The 19603-nt window shown below is 42.5% G+C and overlaps 1 protein-coding gene across 2 annotated transcripts; it reads left to right on the forward strand.

Moving 5' to 3' along the window:
• Window positions 1-5366: 5366 nt before the first annotated feature.
• Window positions 5367-18355, forward strand: ZNF639 (zinc finger protein 639). Of its 2 annotated transcripts, XM_066620885.1 has the most exons (6): window positions 5367-5440; window positions 11748-11826; window positions 13356-13434; window positions 14697-14804; window positions 15694-15813; window positions 16684-18355. In XM_066620885.1, the coding sequence occupies exons 3-6, from the start codon at window positions 13377-13379 to the stop codon at window positions 17832-17834; spliced, it is 1437 nt and encodes a 478-aa protein (XP_066476982.1). In that variant the 5' UTR covers window positions 5367-5440; window positions 11748-11826; window positions 13356-13376; the 3' UTR covers window positions 17835-18355. The 2 variants fall into 2 exon arrangements, with proteins under 2 accessions (XP_066476982.1, XP_066476983.1); XM_066620886.1 differs by lacking the exon at window positions 15694-15813.
• Window positions 18356-19603: the final 1248 nt, after the last annotated feature.

A 19603-nucleotide genomic window follows, 5' to 3' on the forward strand; every position in this document is an offset into this window, starting at 1 on the left:
CCCGTATCCACCAATCCCTTATCTACTTTTCCAGTTATTCATGGCTTGGCTTCCTGTCAATGTTCTGCCTGTGTCCCTCTAGTGTTCATACTCTCTGTCTGCACAATAAAGTAGTGCACTGAAAGCACAGGTACTGGCAGGGCTAGTGTTAATACTTATGCATTACACTCAGGGCAAAATCAGATGTGAATTAAAATATGGTGTTTGGCCCTGTTTGTCTGTAGCTATAGGTGAGAATCTGGATCATGACCACAGAATATACCCTTTGCCCCTCCTGTGGTCCTGCTCTGAATCAGGGACCCCCCACAGTGGCAATTTACCAAAAAAGAAAGATTTATGTAGGATCAATTTATGTGTTTAAAGAAAGACTTTATATTAAAAATATAAGAAGAGCCCCATTGAGACCAAAAGCCCATGCAGTCTAGCTTCCTGGTTCCACAGTGACCAATCAGATGCCTCCAGGAAGCCTTTGAACAATGTACAAAGGCAAAATGCCATTAACCCGCATTTGGTATTCAGTAGCATATTCTCTCCGCCCATGGAAATTCCATCTACTTATTATAACTAACACCCACCAATAGATCACTCCTCCATAAATGTGTCTAATTTCTCTTTAAAGGATTTAAAGACAATATCACCACACCATGCAATGATAAATAATTATGTGTTGTGTAAACAACTATTATCCTTCATTCTAAATCAACTCAGGGGGGAATCCTAACCTTGAGTTAGGCCAGCGCATGTCCCCTACGCGAGTGTCTCCATAAGACACTTCTGTGGCAACTCTGGAGGCATTGTGCCCGAGGAACGTGAGTTCACGCCGGCCATTTCAGGCTGGCGTGGGGCTCTGGGGAGGGCAGGCGGTGGGTGGATCCTAACTCCACTCCCGGGTGACCCGGCACAGCACAAGGCTGCTCAGATCTGCGCCACCTCCTCGGGTGGTACAGATCTGAATAGCCCCATTTGGCTTAAGTCCCCTTGCCCCAAGCTGAGCCACAGCCATCTCCAACCTTGCTCTGGGTGTAATGCAGGCCAGGTGGCCTGCCTGCTCCAGGGTAGGTTAGGATTGGGCCGCCATTCAGTTTCAATGGAATTCTAGTACTCTGTGAAAGGAGAAAAAAAAATTATCTTTATTCTCCATTGCATAAATATTTTAGAAACCCCAATCATGCCTGCCTATCTTAGTTGTCTTTTTTGCTAAACTAAGCCTCAATTATTAGCCTCTCCTTGTAGGGGAAGGTCACAAGCACATCTTCTTGGGATGTGAACAACGAGTAGAGGGATTTTTACAAGTGCAAGCCAATATACATCTTCCTGGAGTAAGTCCCATTGAACTCAATGGGGCCTACTTCTGAGTAGACATGCAGAGGATTGAGTTATAAGTCTTTTGTGTTTCTGTCTCCTGGTCTGTATGTTTACTCATGCTCAGCTCTCAATTTGTTCAGGTTCTAAGTATCTGCTTCTTCGGTCCCCTCAAATCTAAACTCCTGCTTGTTCTACTAGCTGATGGTATCCCATGCCCTTACCTGATGTGATTGCAGAGTGGTCACTGATGGTGCCATTCAGAACTTCAGGGCTGCTCGAATTGCCTGACATGCTGCCCTCTTGACCTCTAAAGCTCTTTCTGGTTGCCCTGACTGATAGACAGCTACTTGAACCTGAACTTCCGGCTCTGTCCCATCATGATCCAAGAGTAAATCACAGCAGAAAAATCCATCTAACAAGCACCTCAACCACCTTCGGGCCCTCGCCTCCTGTTCTGGGTCCAAACCCGGGTCTGGGTCCACCTGTACAATGACTCCAACAACAGCCACCGGATTATAGTAGATGCAGTTCTTCAGCTTGTGTAGCATTTCTGCTAGTCGGTCCAGCTGATCCCAAGACTTTAAGAATGGGGCTCTGCACAGAAAGAAAATGAGCTGGGAATAGATTCTTTCTTGTTGTCTTGAGCAGCCGTTTTCATTTGACTGGGGCCTCTCAGGCTTTTGGGTGGCTGCCTGATCACAGCAGACCACCGAACTGGTCACATGAAAAGCTGGTATAGGGAACTTGGCAAACACTTCCTGACGAAACTCATCCACCACCGCCTGGCTTTGTAATTCCCCGAGCAGGTGCACATTGCCTCCCATCATAAACTGAAGGGTCACAAATTCCAGCTCCAGCTTTTCCTCATGGGGAAGGTCAGATCTGGCAACCACCGCCAGCAAGTCCCTCACTAGTTTTAAGCCTGCTTCTTGGCCTTGGCTATCTTGTTCTGTCATTTTCCCCCGGCCCTGGCCACTCCCAACATGTTCTGTGATCTCTTTCCAGGATCTTCCAGCCTGCCTCAGGATCTTCTTCTGGGTTCCCATAGTCCACCCTGTGAACACATCTTGGATGATTCCACCTTGTTCAGCATTCCTTATTGGGGTTTCTGCAGGTTGCTCCAAAAGATCTTCTTGCTCTACTTGAACCTGGTCCTTGATCTTTGGCCTGGCTCCTCCAGCCACATCCTTGACATACTCATGATCCCTTCCAGGATCCTCTACGACATCCTGCTGATCTGCTTCATTCAGCTCTGGGATCTCTTCTTGTAATCTTTCTGCCTGCTCTAGAATATCATCGTGGTCTTGTTCCTCCACCTCTGTGACCTGCTCCTCAAGCGTTCCATTCAGCTCCCTGGTGTTCTCAGCATCTATCCCTTGCTGTGCTGCCTCCTCTTGGATTTCTCCCTCCTGCTCCATTCCCCTTAGCCTCCTCCTTCCTCCCCCTGTTCATTTCCCCAGATCCTCCCAACTCTGACTGACTTCTTGTTGCCTAGACCTGTAGGCTGCCTTGTGTCACAATACACATTCATCTGACTCATTCAACACTTTGACTGAGGTTCACCTTGTAATCCACTCAGCTGTCTCTTTAAAATAGCTGGCTACTAGTTTCGTTGAATAATGATGAGGAGGGGTAGGGGTTGGAGTTTTGGAATTGGTACAGACAACAAGAGGTCATGGAGAATGTGCACTGCATAACATTGCTTCATATTATTAAACTTAAGTGAGCGAGGTCACCTCAAAGAGCAGAAGGGAGAACTCTGTGGAAAGGAAGTGATCCATAGCTTATTTTATTGCATTGACAGCATAATCCTATGCACATGTACTCAGAAGTAAGTTCTACTATGTTCAATGGAGCTTACTCCTAGAAAAATCTGTACAGAATTGCACCCTTAATTATTTATTTAAAACGTTTATTCCCCCAATTTTTAATTAAAAATTTTTCAAGCCCATTCACAAAGAAACCATTAAAACATTGTTAAAATACAATAAAATTACTAGTAACTATTCACATGAACAACACAAAATGGCAGAACACAGCATAACAAATAAGATTGCATTAAAACCAACCTCACAGTTCATGTGGAAGTCTGAGCCAATTTTTTTTCCAAAAGTTTCAACCTGGAACCTAAAATTACTCAGGGCAGGCTCCCCATAAGTATCCCTGGGGTAGGTATTCTACAAGCAGGGTACCACACCAGAAAAGGTCTCTTTCCAGTTGCCACTGATTTTCAAAGGACAGGATCACCAGGAGAAAGATGTTAGTGACTGGTGGTTCTTTAGAAATGTGGGCCCTAAGCTGTAAAGATCTCTGAAGATCAATTCCATTGGTCTGACCTGTACCCAGAAATGCACAGGAAGCCTATGGGGTGGTCGCAGCAATCGCTCTCCAAGTTCAACTCTAGGTCAAAGGGTGAAACTAGGGCAGTGGGAGGTGGTGCCTGTTGCTAGCTGCTGAGCCTTGCACATGCCATCTTCTAAACTCAACAGTGAGAACTGTTCTCAGTAGCTTGGTTTGCACTGTATATTCATGGGCTCTGTGTGCACACAACGCAAGATATAAGCATGCATGTCCTGTCCCACTGTCTCATTGAGAATTATCCCAAGCATATCGGTGAGGCTTGGCAGTTCATCTGAACCACTACTCATGCACTATGTAAATATTGTAATATAGTATTTAAATCCTGTGTGAAGCGTAGTGTGATTATGAAGCTGCCTTAGGACAATATGCAACCGGCACTCTCACATCTTCCTTCCTGTCCAATTCAAGAGGCAGTTGAGGAAAGGGACTTTCTCTTCAGAAGTTGTCACTAATGCAATCCTATGCCCACTTTACTGAGAGTAAACCCCATTGAATACAGCGGGGCTTACTTCAGGGTAAACATGAACAGGCTTGCACTGAAAATCCACCAACCACATGTTGATGATGAATCCATGTTAAGCCAATAACAGGCGGCACACTTTGGGCTTCAGCATCACACCTACCTTTTTTTCTCTCTCTCCCTTTTTGCTTAATCTCCAGCCTGATGAAAAGTGCTAGAGAATGTGAAAGCCTGCCTGTGACTCTGCCATGTTCAAAGGTGGTCCTAATAAATGTATCAGGCCTCATTCTCCCTGCAAGAGAGTTGCTGAGCCAAGTAGCTCAGTGTTTCCCAAACTGTGGGTCACAACCTGCCAGTGGGTCGTGAACCCATTTTTGGTGGGTCACTAAAAGTTTTTGAAAACTAAAAATAAACTTTGCAAGCACCTTTGCTCAACATGCAGAAGCAAATCATTAGGTGTTATTATTACTGCTCCCCCATTCTCGGGAGTGTGTGTTTCACTCAGTGTTTGCTGCACAGCCTGCTGCACACAGAACTGGGCATCATTTTATCATACTAGGAACCCAAACCTATGCGTGTCTACTCAAAAGTAAGTCCCACTGGAGTCCATGGGGCTTACTCCCAGGAAACTGTGACTAGACTTACAGCCTCAGAGCCCACTCCGCTACATGTCTACTCAGAAGTAAACCCCATTGTAGTCAATAGGGCTTACTCGATAGGATTGCACTTAGAACCCAGTCCTATGCAGGTCTACTCAGAAGTAAGCTGTATTATAGTCAATGGGGCTTACTCCCAGGTAAGTGTGGCTAAAACTGCACCTCCAGAGCCCACTCCTGTGACAGTCTACTCAGAAGTCCCATTAGAGTCAGTGGGGCTTACTCCCAAGTAAGTGTGGATAAGACTGCAGCCTGAGAGTCCAACCCTGTGCAGGTCTACTCAGAAGTAAGCCCCATTATAGTCAACGGGCCCTACTCCCAGGAAAGTGTGGATAGCATTGAAGCATGAGGAGCAGCACGACTCCGAAGGCGCTGCTGGTGAGGAGCTGGCTTAGACGAGCAGCTGCCCATCAGGCCTTCGGGTCGCGCCTCAGAGCAGGGGCGGGGCCTCCTTGCGCGCACGGAAGGGGCGGGGCCTCCTGACCAGGGCTCTTTCCCCTCAGAGCAGGGGCGGAGCCTCCTGGCTGCGCCTCGTTCCCCTCAGGCGAGGGGCGGGGCGCGGCCACGCGGCGCGTGCGTCCGGCTCTCGGCCCCTCCCTCTCCTCCATCCTGGCGGCGCGCGCGTGAGGGAGGCGTCGTCTGCGGCCTGCTGCCGAAGGTGAGTCCTGCGTGAGGGGAGTAAGGCGCTCGCTCCTACCCCCCCGCACGTTAATCCTTCTCGGCCTGGGGCTCCGCCAAGCAGCCCTCCCGCTCCCCGGGCGCTGGCATGCTCCCGCTCCTCACGGGGCTCCTCACGCTCCGAAGGAAGCCCCCCCATCTCCCCCCAACCTTTGTGGAGCGCTCCAGTAACGTCCAGGGGATCCCCAGTGGGGGGAGGGGCATGTAGACCAAGAACCGTTGACACGTGTATTGCTGCGCACGTGTGAACGCGAGGTCAGCCAGGTAGGGCTCAGCGAGGCTATTCCCAGGGAGTTTCTTCTGGGAGGGGGGGGTAAAGCCTTTGGAACTCCTTGGGGGGGTGCTGAGCTTCTCAGTGGGCTGTGAGGAAGGAAATGCCAGCTTAGACATGTTCAAGAAGGTGTGTGTGTGTGTGTGTACACTGGCCAGGGATGTGCAGTAGGTGGGGAGGCAGGTGAGGCAGAGCCTTCCCACTGGAGTCCTTCGAAAAGTGACGCCACCGTGGGAGGCACCCACGCACCCACAGCGAGGCTCTGCCACGGTGGTATCACTTTTCGAAGGACTTCAGTAGGGAGGCCTCACCTGCCTCCCCACCCACTGCACTTCCCTGCATCACCTTTATATCATCTCAGCGTTTCTCAAACTGTGTGTCGGGACCCACTAGGTGGGCCGTGAGCCAATTTCAGGTGAGTCCCCATTCATTTCAACATGCTTTTTATTTTCAATACATTAGACCAGTGGTTCTCAAACTTCTAGCACCGGGACCCACTTTTTAGAATGAGAACCTGCCAGAACCCACTGGAAGTGACGTCACCAAGCATGCAAATTTTTACTAATCTTCGGGCCCAATCCTATCCAATTTTCCAGCACCAGTGCAACTGTGCCAATGGGGCATGCACTGTATCTTGTGGTGGGGCAGCAGTCACAGGCCTCCCTGAGGTATGGAAACATTTTTTCCCTTACCTTGGGGCTGCATTACAGCTACACCAGTGCTGGAAAATTGGATAGGATTGGGGCCTATTATTAGGCTGCAATCCTACCTGCACTTACCCAGGAGTAAGTTCCGTTTACTGTCCTTGTTCAAAGAATATGCTTATTAGCCTGTTAGAAGTACAAATCTGTAACTTTTCCCAAATGCGGTTGCATGCCATGGTAGCATCAAGTCTAATGTATTAAAAATAGAATGTTGAAATTAATGGGGAACCATGTGAAATTGGCTTGCGATCCACTTAGTGGGTCCAGATACCCACAGTTTGAGAAACACTGTATTACACTTGTATATATAAATGTGTGTGTGTGTGTGTGGTCAACTTTAACCAATTTTTGCCTGGCCCACAAGAGTACACATTTGGTCCCTGTTGTTGTATATATGCAAAATGATTTAATATATCACCCATACTATGTGACCGTATTTGGGGAAATGTTACAGATCTGTACTTTCAACACGCTGCAGGGGTGTTTCTCAAGGTTTGTCCTCCACCGTACTTTTTCACATGGTCCACCTATACAACATACCACTGGAAGTAACTGGTGATGATATCATCACCAGTTATTTCTGGATTGGAAAGTCAGATTCAACATGATGAACACCAGTAAGAAGTTCAGGGTGAACAGAAGAGCTTTTGTGAGTGCAGAAAAGCATGCTTTGGAGCCCTGCCCGCCAAGCCTCCTAGCGATGTTTGTTGCATCATGGGGGAGGGGGAATGGGGTGTGATTTGGTGATCATTAAAAGAGCAGAGGTAAACTAATTTTAAAAAGTGATAATGAAGAAGCCAGATTTTCATGGTGTTCTAACAGGCGCCTTCAGCAGGGGATGGCAAGCATGAGAGTAAGAGATGTTAATCCTTCATATTGCGAATGAAGAAGATGCACATGGGATGTTTTGCTTTTTTAAAAATCTTTTTTCACACTCCTGTCATCTTCATTTTTTGACTAGTTGAAGGCAAAAATAACTAATATGGGCTTTTTAAAAGTAGTTATAACAATGCAATTCTATGGATGTTTGTTTAAAAGTGAAGTCCACTGTGTCTAGTAAGGCTTACTCATTGAAGCCTTCATCCACAAGAATGCACCCGCATTCAAATCTACTTCTTGGGTGCAGATCTCAGAATTTACTTAAATATTTGGCCTCTGGGTTTGGTAGATACTGGGGGATAGGGCCTTTTTGGTGCTGCATTTGTGACATTAATTTCCTGGAGAGCTGTGTCATACTGCTAATGCACTGTACCAATTTAAATTTTGGTATTTCTTTTATTACTATTGGGCCAGTTCAAACACTTGTATTGTCTGTCTAGCCCCATGCAGTAAAGACACGTACATTCATGGTTCAACTATACACTTAGTTCAGCATGCGCATCTGATTTCTGATAACCTGAAAAATCTTCTCAATAACAGGGAAATGATAAATGTGTCATCTAAACCAGCCCTTTGTAATTTTAATCTGTAGTTCTTGTTTTGCATTCTTGTTTTCATAAATCACTCTGTGAAAATTTTATCCTAAGGTTTAATATAAGCTTATAATAATAATTTGCTGCCAGATAAGTGTACTTAGGGGTGACATCTTACAGCACACCCACTATTCTCTGCCAGGGATTGCCATTTTAATTGCCATTTCTTAGGGAAGAGCTGTCCATGTTTTAGTCTTTAATCCCCCCCCCCCCAGTATAAATAAATGCCTTTGTAAGAAGATAGCTCATGTGTGCTCTCTCCCCCCTCCCCCATTGAAAGACAATATTGGACTCTATAATGTTTCCTGGGTGGGTACAAAGTAACATAATGTTAATAACAATAAAATTCATTATTCTAAAAGTACAATCAAAATCCACAGTTATAAGCAAATGATTTTAGTAATCATTTAAAAGGTCTTTTAAAAAGATACTGAAAGGGGAACAATGTCAGTGCCAAGCAAGTTTGAATGGGAAGGAAAAGGGCACATCACAACTAAAAAGGTCCTATCTCCACATTTATCTTTCCTCAGGTGATGGGTACACACAGGGACAACCTCTGAAGATTACCTTAATTATGCATAGGTACCTTGACTTAGGAACAGATGCTCCCTCAGGTCTATTGAAGTAAATACTGTACTGGTACTTTGAATTGTTTTTGAAAATGGTCTAGAAGTCAGTGGAACTCTTTAAGCACTCACTGGTGGGATGTGTCCCCAACAACCCACCTGTTGAAGGAGGAGAAATATCACCCAGACCTTGATTTCTCTGGCATGACTCTTTGAATAGGGCTTTTAATATATAGTTGCTCATTCTCCCCTGCCCCATAATACTTCTAGGGCAGAACTAGAGATGGTACAGCCCTTAGATGAAAAAATGGACATTACACTCAGACTTACAGTGGAGTATGCCATTTTTTAATGCCCCCCCCCCCCATACATAAAAACTTTTTGCAGATAGAAAAACTAGTGCAATGGGGAGGTGGCTGAAATGAAACCTCTCTCCCTAGTTTCTTAGATTTCTATTTGCCAGGATCCTTTATGTGTGTGGGAGCATTTTAAAAGTATTCCCCCCCCCCACATACCTAAAAGTTGAACTAAAACAGGCTCTTTTCACCTATAGAATGTCTTTTGGTAAGGTGAGCTGCACCCATTCCTTCATCCCAAACTTTACTTTTTCGTTCCCTTTGACAAAAGGAAAGATGAATTGTTGCCCAAACCCCCACTTTCATTTATATATGGACTTTTTGTTGAAAAATAGTTTATAAATATTGTTGTTAATAATAATAATAATAATAATAAATAGCAATAGATATATTTTTAGAAAGAAAAATAAAATCCAAGATTTTAAGTCCTTGGGACTTAAATCCTTGCTAAGTCCTTGGGAATATTTATTGTGATGATCTGGTTATTTTCTGTTGTTTTTAAGCTATTTCTTATAATGTAAATTTCATCCCCATTCTTCTTCAATAGTGGCCTGTTTTAGGAGGGTGATGCATCTTCACAAATTCCCTCTTTCAGGTTCTGTGTGTGATTTATTCTGTTTGTTCAATTATACCTCTTCCAGGTTAGAAAGCTCTCAGAGGACCACTTGCAAGTAGTAACACAAAATAAAACAGAACCGGGAAGCAGTTAAAAATAAGATAAAACCATCAATGTCTAAAAGGTCAAAGGAGATAAAACTGTTCTCACTGGGCAGCAGAAAGAATAAAAAAGACAGCAGAAGAATTTGTCAGAGGTGGAAATTCTGTAGATAGGATGCCATGAATGTAAAGTCCCTGTTTTCACTGAGCAGCCATCTTACCTTGAATGGCACAGGAACTCTGAACAGGGCCTCTGACAATGAACTCTACCCCTCCTTTATTTGTGGATAAAAATAACAGAACTATAACAGTATAAAAGGAAAAAAATATACATGCACAATATACATAGATTGCAAAACTAATCAATCAGAAACCTATAAAAATATGTTATTAAATATGCATAAATCTCTAAAAATGCTTTGAAACATCCAGAAAAATATTCAGAAGGAGTTGTCTTCTATCAGGCACGTGTTCAATTGTTGATAAAAGTAAAAGGTCTTCAGTCCATTAAGGAATAGGGGGAGGGCACTTATTTTTCCAATACATCAATATGAGAGTTTTGGCTATGGTGAAGGCACAAAGAGTCAATTTTCTCTGTCCTGCAGATCACTTCCACGAAATTGTTAGTTAATTGAAGAAAAAAATAAGCATCAACCAGTGTTAAATGGTGGTCGTAATACAAAATTAATACAGCAAAAATTCTCTTCTCAAAAGGAAGGTGTCACTGTACAAGACCACACTTTAAGTACCTTGGGCCCAAGCTGTTTCTGGTATCAACTCTTTGAATTGTGCTTGGAAACAGACCAGGAGTTTGTGTAGCTATTTTAAAACTGGTATAATATGTCCTGTTTCTTTTGCTTTCTGTTTGAGGTTTTAGGATGGCAGATACCATGGTATCGGCTTGCTAAACTGCAGTAATATTTATGCTTTCGGTATTATCATTTTTTTTAATGAATATATGACCATGTGTTGAATGGTTGAAGAATTCCTCCTGTGATTCTGTGGATATGATTCTGTTTTCTGCGTTCCTAGAAATCAGTGCAATGACCTAGGAGAGTCATTCATTCATTTGTCCACCTGCCTTTATCTCTGAAGGGCACCAAAAGAAGCTGTTTTAATGTTGGGTGCATTCACAATACTGTATTTGTCTCTTGACAAGAAGCCTGAGGAATCATGAAGAGCAAAATTAATTTTGATCCTTCTGTACTTGCCTGATTGTATACCAATTGCACATCTTGCCACCATGCCGTCAGATTTAAAAATAAAGAAACAAAATATAGTTGTGCTTCAGCTTCCACTAGGGTTCCACTCCTGTTGCCTGAGTTTGGTGACCTAGGTTACTTTGAGGAATGCACTACCTGGCCTGATGTATCCTGCCACAGTACAGCATAGAGAGAGCTGTAGTGCGGAGAGGGTGTGTGGGCCTCCTTTCAAGTGAATGACCTTCAGTTAACTCTGGTTATTTCAGGGTTTGACAGCGGCAACACTCTTGCAGCTGTATTGTCTAACAGAAATAACTTTGACCAGTGAAAGGTCATTCACTTGGGCTGAAATGATGAGTGAAGTGATATATGTAGCTGGTGTGCTCATCAAAACAGTGTCAGAAAGCTGAAGGGCATGTTGAAGTAGTCTGGAAATTGTCCCAGGATCAGACAGGCTTTCTTCCTTCATGTTCTCTTTTTGAACATGAGACCAGATGTACAGGCTGCACCCCACTCGTTTTGCTGGTCCAGCACTGTTCTATATTAGCATTGTGTGTTTTGAGGAATGAGCAGGCTGAGGTATCTTCCAAATCTAGATTCTAGGAATGTGTTCATTGAAACTGTGGATTTAGTCACTGAAATAAGAACATAAGAATGTTATGATAGATAGATAGATAGATAGATAGATAGATAGATAGATACTGTACATCCTCTGCTGATGGTTGACAGATGTGGACATTATTAATATCTTAATTTGCAGGCATAATGCTTGATTCAAATGGACTATCCTTTAAAATAGTGTTAAGTTTATAGTTACTGCAGTTATATGTTTCAGGATTTGATTGCTGCCTTCAATAGAAATAAATAATTTGGTTAATGCATGCCAATGTGAACAATGACATATATTGAGGACTTTAGTATGCTGCAATCAAGAGTTGGGTTATTAGTTTGAAAATCTGGCTACATATTTTTTGCTTCCAAAAAGCTTAATATGATGTAGATAACATATCTGAATAAAATATTGAAGTTTCCTTGCTCTGGCTCTCATTCTTCCCACAGATGTTTCCCCTTTTGCTGGAAGGTGCAATGTAGTCAGTCTTCAGCTTTTGCACTCAGTTACTGAAAAGTGAATTATCTGGTAAGCTGGATAACCGTCTCTTTTTCACCATTTCCTTATACACAGAGTGGACATGTTTACCATTAAATCCAATTTGAATTTGAGTTATTAAGAAGTAAAACAATAACATGTAACAAAGCAGTTAAATTAGCTGTACAGAATAGTTAAAGGGCTTGGTAGAATAAGCATCATCATTGCCCAGTGATTATGTCCCAGGCATATTTACTGGGTTGAATGACAGTTTATAATCTATGGGCAGAGGGGGAGAAATGGTTGGAACTTGTATAGCACAGTCGTATGAGTAGCTATTCAGAAGTGTGTCCCATTGCTTTTAGTGAGATTTATTCCAAAGTGAGTGTGTGTGGGATTGTGACATCAGTACCAAAGATGAGGGGGGAGTAATAATATGCTTCAGAGGTTAGGGCTCTGTACTTGAGTCGAGACGTGCTTGAATTGACCAAAGAACATACTGCGCCTATGTGAAAACACAAATATAGATGTAACTTGGATGTCTGTAACCTGGGAAGAAGTGTAATTCCAATTTGTCTGTGAGCAAAAGTACAACTCTTAGATGTCCATGGGGCCAAAGCAATTACAAAACAGAAGGGTTATGTCCTAAAAATGTTCCTTTGATCTTAATTTTTAGTTGTATTAATCATAATTAAATTTTTAGATTTAGTCTTAGGCGGTAACAGTTTTTCTGTATTTGCTTTTCAGATTGTAGATGATAGCTATAGCTTACTGTCTGCAAATGCTAACAGGAAGTGCAAGGAAGGGCACCAGAATGAGGTCTCTTGTTATCTGGTGTGCTCCCTGGGGCATTTGGTGGGCCTCTGTGAGATACAGGAAGCTGGACTAGATGGGCCTATGGCCTGATACAGTGGGGCTATTCTTATGTTAAGTGCTCATGGGAACTGAATTGGAGGGCTGAAAAGAATGACACATTGTGGAGTTCACTGAGCTCAGCTTCCTGTTCTTTTCAGCCCTCCAACACATTCACTTTCTGTGAGTGGTTCCTCTTTCCTCTTAGTGTTTGCAGATAGCAGAGACACAGGAGACAGCAACAGGAGGGCTTCCGTCACAGGCAGATAAGTCATTTGTGCAATGGAGGGATTTTTGAACCAGTTTTTGTAGGATTTGCTGCTATCCACAGTTTTTTGTATGTGGCAGCTGGAACCTATCCCCTGTGGAGAGGGCACCTGTACATAAGCCTTGTCCAGTCTAAAAATCATATTCTGGCAGACTAGGGCTGCAAGTCTATATACACTTCTGGGAGAAAGTCCCATTGAATTTATTGTGGCTTACTTCTGAGTAGACATGTGTAGGATTGTGCTGTGCGGCTGCAGGTCTTTCAAAGTCATGGGACTGTTCTCCATCTAGGACGATTTGCTTTTAGTGCTTTCAGTCACAGATCAAAGTGGGCATACTGGTACTTGGCAAAGATTGGGGAAATAATTGATTTTTGTTGAAGGAATTGTAGCAGTCTCCTCTAATTGTAAATTAATGGGAACAAGCATTAATACATGAACTTGTCTTTGATGGCCTTTTAGTTTCTCTTTAATTGAAGCAAAATGAATGAGCATCCAAAGAAGAGGAAAAGGAAGACCCTGCATCCCTCACGTTATTCAGGTAGGTCAATCCATAAATAGATTTGTTTGCCTGCTAGTTACAGCTAACATTTTATGTACACTTATGCATCACTTAGTGACCTTCCAAACAATAACTGACCATGTATATGACAGCAGTCAGTCCTCTGCATCTTCCCCTCTATTGGAAACCCCCATGCAGCTTTCAGAGTTGTCCTGCACTTGCTGGGTGCTCCTTTGAGTGCTGATAAAAGCACTCCAAAGGAGTTCCCTGCTTTCCGTGGCCAGAAAATCAGCAGGCATCGTGTGAGGCCAGCTGATAGGTGTCATTCCAGCTTGTTGCAATTTGTTGGTGGTGGTTTGCCATCACTGGCCTAGAGCGTTTGTGTAAGTAGCACTGTTCGTCCATTGCATAGAAGCAAGGTGGCAACAGTTTTGCTCCACTTGATGGTAGCAGCACTGCTTTTCAAATGAATGTGCTAGCACAGTGAGAAACGTTATTTAAGCTGCCACTTTTAAATAATGTGATGTGATAGGAAGGAGCTTCCATGGAAGTGAGAATGAAGAAAACATTGGATGAGCCAGAGGGCTGGGAATCCTCCTTCCACAATATTTGTGTGATTTATGGCCCATGCAGCTGTGCCAATGGAGCACACGCTTCATGCTTGGTGGAGGGGCATTCAGGTAGACAGCAAGAGGCGAGTAAAAATATCATTTATTCACCTTCCTGTAGGCCACTGGATCTCCGGTGGCTCTCTTTGGATGCACATCAAGTATTTTGCTGGTGTAAATCTGAGGAGCGGAAGGGGGGTAAGTCAGGCCATAAAGGGGGATAAGATTTGGTGCATGAAACTACCACTGAGTTCCTCCCCCTCCTGCCCTTGAAACCCCCCCCCCCCAGTTGACTTATGTATCACCCTCTCTGCCACCTTACCTGGACCAGCAGAGTGTCCAGGTGGCTCTGGCATGCACTTGGAGCCTCTGGCTGTTTCAGCAGACAGCTTCATCACAGGCAATAACGGAGCAACATTTGCGCCATCACTTGGTCACATATGACAGCAGATTGCAGGGTCTGCTGTTGTAAATGGCCTATAGATTTGGGCTGTTCCTTTGCTAATCTTAAGAAAATAATTAGTAGTTTTTGGATATTTTGGATAACTGCCATGTTTTGGAAATATAAGTAGCTGTCCAAGTGATAAACTTACTCTTAGTTACCAGTGCAGTATTCTTACGCATACACAGAAAGGTTTTATGTTTTTTGCCTTAGGTATGTGAGTTGATGAATCTGTCTTTCTAATTTTCTAGATTCTTCAGGTGTACCCAAATACATAGACAACAGTGGCATTTTTTCCGATCATTGTTACAGTGTGTGTTCTATGAAACAGCTAGACTTGAAAGTTTTGGATAATCAAGGTAAGGTGACATCTTCATTTAGGTGCATGTTTGGAGTATACGTTGATGGAGTTTTCTGCACACAAAGGAGCGCAGGAACCAGCAAGCCAGAGGCTCACAATTGTCGCACCAAACAACAAAATCAGGCCTTTATGTCATTGACAGAGTGGAATTTAGGAAGAGATGATACTTTTGGAAGCATTTTTTTAAAAAAATGTTTTGCTTCTGTAGAGATAAAATTTTGTTTTAATGAAACAGGTGGCAAAGCTTTTACCAACTTTAATGTAGTTGGTCTTGACTGATTTGAAATGGTTGTTAGAATATAAGATCTGTTCAAAGATCTTATAGATAATGGAACCTGTTCCAGGAATTCATGTGGCTCAAAAATGTAAGAATAAACAATTGGGCATGTAAAATCTTGTGAATATAATGTTATTATGCACTGGGAGTTAGAGGACAGTGCTTTTGAGCCTACTTTGAATGCTGAGAATTTCTGTTTGAACTGAGGAACGGAGTGGGAGGGCCATATTAGAACCTTCCTTCTTTGGCAGGGAGGCAGAGCTGTGAGTTGTGAGTTTTGATTTTTTTTTTTTTGCTTGTGAGACTTTTCTTTGTGATGCCTTTTAAAAAATTTGCAATAGTGTTGCATGGCAGATGTGCAAATATCCACTAAGAAAATGTTTTAGCTAACCACATTTTAACAAACAAAACCCACTATAAAGCATATTATTTCCATAATATAGAACTTTGCTGCCATAAAGCAGGAAGATATTTCACCTTTTTTAATAACAGTTACCTACCGTCCCAGAAGGAATGTAAAATAAACCCCAAATAGTATACGATTTAACATTATTGCAAATATATGAACTGTATTAGGACAAGTATACCAAAACTCACCTTTTCTCAACAGGTAGAATTCACGCCACAGATACTGATGAAGATGGCAGCCCAGTGCATGCTGGAACTTCTCAGTGGACTGGGGCTCCATCTAATGTCATAGGGTCACACTTTACAGACCCAAAAAAGAAAGGTAATTGAAAGATGGCTGTGCTAAAGATGCACTTGTCTGGGCACCAGTTTGTTTCCTTCTCAGTAAAAATGTTGAGTGAGTAAAGAAAAGATCAAGCAATACTGATTTGAAGAGGTCAGTATTCTTAGTGATTCTTAAGATTAGTATTCTTAGTGATTCTTAGTGATTCACTTAAGATTCTTAGTGAATGTTAAGACCTTTCAAGCTGATAGCTAGTATGGTAGTTAGTTTGGCCTTGAACAAGAGAGTCTTGGGTTCAAATCCCCATTCAGGCAAGGCTACTACATGACCATAGACCATTTAGTTTCCCTCTCTCTCTCTGCTCCATCTTATCCTTCTTCACATGTTATTGAATAGATAAAATGGGGGGAGAGGAGGCATGTACAGTGTCCTAAACTTCTTGGCAGAAAGAGAAGATAGAACTGTAAATAAAGTAAGTGGGACTTCTAAGTAAACGTGCAGGGTTTTGTCAGTGTCACTTTCAGGTAAGTGTGCCTAGGATTGTAGTAGTAGTGACCTAAAGGAAATAGCTTTTTTCTTTTGGAAAATTGCTATTAAGGCATGTAGTATTTAGTAAGTAGGTAGCTGTAGGATTCCAGTCATTTATCCTCATATCACCTCTATTATTTCCTTATATACCGCTTCCCTACAGGTAGGGAGATGAAGAGGCTGAGCATAGTTAACCTTGGCCATAACTAAAGTGGGATTTGAACCAATATCTGGCCGATACAAAGCTAGCACAAGGTCTACTGGACTTTGATAATGACTAACACGCTCATTTTAAAAACTGTTCAAAGGGGTGAGAACTCCACTGGAAGCTGTAACTTTTTAAAATGTTGGTGTAGCATATCTTTTATAATCTTCTTGTAGATAAACCAGCCAATAACGGGATTTATAAAGATATGTGTGAATCGCCTGTCTTCAGTGACAGCTTAACTGAAGAGGAGAAACCTTTGGATATCCAGACTGTAGAAATTTCCACTACTGAAGTCCAGGCCGTGGAGGTCCATGATATAGAAACTCAGACCGTTTCCCCAGAGAAACTTGAAGCAGAGGATACTGATGATGTTCCAGTTGAAAGCTGCAAGGTGCTGGAGAAAAACTCCCCTCTGAATGTCACCATCCAGCCAAAGTGGCCTTTGCTGCGAGCAAATAGCAGTGGCTTGTACAAATGTGATCGATGCGCCTTTAACAGCAAGTACTTTTCAGATTTGAAGCAGCATGTTGTTCTGAAGCATAAACCATGTTCTGAAGGTAACATATGCCGCGTATGTAAAGAGAACTTCTCTTCCAAAAAGGTGCTTATTGAACACTTAAAAATCCATGAAGAAGATCCATACATCTGCAAGTACTGTGATTACAAAACAGTGATGTTTGAAAACCTGAGCCAGCACATCGCAGACACTCATTTCAGTGACCACCTGTATTGGTGTGAGCAGTGTGACGTCCAATTCTCCTCCAGCAGCGAGCTGTACCTTCACTTTCAGGAGCACAGCTGTGATGAGCAATACTTGTGCCAGTTTTGTGAGCATGAAACCAGTGACCCAGAGGACTTGCACAGCCACGTAGTGAATGAGCATGCTGGCCGACTGATTGAACTGAGCGACAGCTACCACAGCAGGCAGCAGCAAGGGCAATACAGCCTGGTCAATAAAATTAGCTTTGACAAGTGCAAAAACTTCTTTGTGTGTCAAGTATGTGGCTTCCGTAGCAGACTTCACACCAACGTCAACAGGCACGTAGCAATTGAGCACACCAAAATATTCCCCCATGTTTGTGATGATTGTGGGAAGGGGTTCTCAGGCATGCTGGAGTACTGCAAACATTTGAACACTCACATGTCTGAGGGGATTTATTTGTGTCAATATTGTGAATATTCCACAGGGCAGATTGGAGACCTTAAAATTCATTTGGATTTCAGGCATTCCACTGAACTGCCCCATAAGTGCACAGATTGCATGATGAGATTTGGTAATGAAAAGGATCTCTTGAGACATCTTCAGATGCATGAAACGGCTTGACTTCATCCTAGAACAGGAATTAAAATGTCATTTCTACTTGTGCAATCTGAGGTCAAATCACAGAAGAATCTTTTTCACCCTTTTCTAACTCCCTTGGATCACTGGGAGAGGGACAGTTCCCATATTTGTGATGTATGTTCATTTTCAATAATTAACCCTGACCACAATGGAACCTGGTACATTGTATTGACTATGCAGTGGTACAACACTGTAGTGTGATCAGGCTGCAGCCAAGTCAGGCAAGACTCATGAGTGCCCCCAAATGTTTCAGCCTCACTTCAGCTGCTCACAGGTTAAGTGCAGTGATAAGAACTTAAGTGCAATAGATTGTTCATTGTCTGCATTTTTTGATTCACAAGCTTCTGGGATTTCTGCAGATAACAGAAAGCACATCAGCATATCTTGAAGCAGTTGTGTTGAACCTGTTAACATGTAATGGCATGTACAATTAATGTCTGAAGACAAAATAACAAAGTTCTTTTGTACTTATGAAGGGAAATAAACATAAGAATCCAGATAAACTTGTACATCATTGTGTTTATATTACTATTGTGATTAAGCAAAAGGGAGCTGAATGGATTTGAAGGTGTGTGTTCTAAATAGCTTCAGGTGCTGCTCTGTTGGCTGAGAACATTATATAGTCTTGCTTTAGAGAGCACAGGGGATACATTCCCCCAAAACTTTGTGGAACATTACTATCAGAGACTGCTTCTTATGAAGCAGGAAACTGAAGCTGATTGGCTGCAATGCCCAGAATGTGCCCCAGTGCTGATTGGCATTCAGTACCCAGAATACACTGCTCCCATTAGCTGCAGTGGCTATCAATGCTGTAAGAAATTAGCACTAAAGGAAAGCATGTTCTGGAAGCTATTATTGTGTATAAATGTTGAAATAATTTCCAAATCTACCATTTAAATTTGGGTGATAAACATTCATTCAACATACAATATTCATATTTAATTTTGGCAGAGTGGAATTTGTATGTATTGGCACTCAGGGCAATGCTGGGGCTTCAGCCAGAAAGGTCTCAAAAATTCAGGTTTCTAATTGAAAAAGAAGGGAAAGTGCAAGATATACTTCCACCAGTCAGGATATACATTTTTAAAATAAAAACACTAGTTTTTAGAATTTCAAGAACTGGAGTTTGAGAACTTAAATGAAAGTGTGTTCATCTTTAACTGTGTAGATCTCAGTAAATTTGAAAAATAACCTCTAAGCAAGTTCTGCCTTGCCGACTTGTTTGAGCTGGAACACATCCAATAAGTGTAACTTACTGGAAGGTAAATTTTAGGTTACAATAGCAAGCCCTGCCTAAGTTTTTAAGAGTGGTTTAATAGAATCAACTTCATGTGAGACAGGTTCCTTCCTCCACTCAGGTTTTTAAGAAGGGAGTATCAAGAGTTGCTTAAGGTACTAGGGGCTCACACATTGCACAATGCAAAACTCATGTTTGCAGACAAGCATATGGTGTCACAAACAACCTTGACAAATGTACTAGTTTACTATGAAAATATGCAAATTGCTGTGTGCTGATCTTGTACATTTGAAAGGAAACAAATGCATTTACAGCTCCTTGAATTTTGGTATGTTTCAGTAAAATTTCAGACTAAACCTTAAATAATTTAGAAAAATGCAAGAAATATTGTTAATGTGTAGCATGCTCTTATGCATGAAATCTCACAAGTTCCACTGTTCAACAGCTGCTCCTAGTAAGTGTACATAGAATTGCAGACTTTATCTTTGAACCCTCCCTCAAAATGAACAGTATT

Source organism: Tiliqua scincoides, chromosome 3 (assembly GCF_035046505.1).
Source record: "Tiliqua scincoides isolate rTilSci1 chromosome 3, rTilSci1.hap2, whole genome shotgun sequence".
Taxonomy (NCBI): domain Eukaryota; kingdom Metazoa; phylum Chordata; class Lepidosauria; order Squamata; family Scincidae; genus Tiliqua; species Tiliqua scincoides.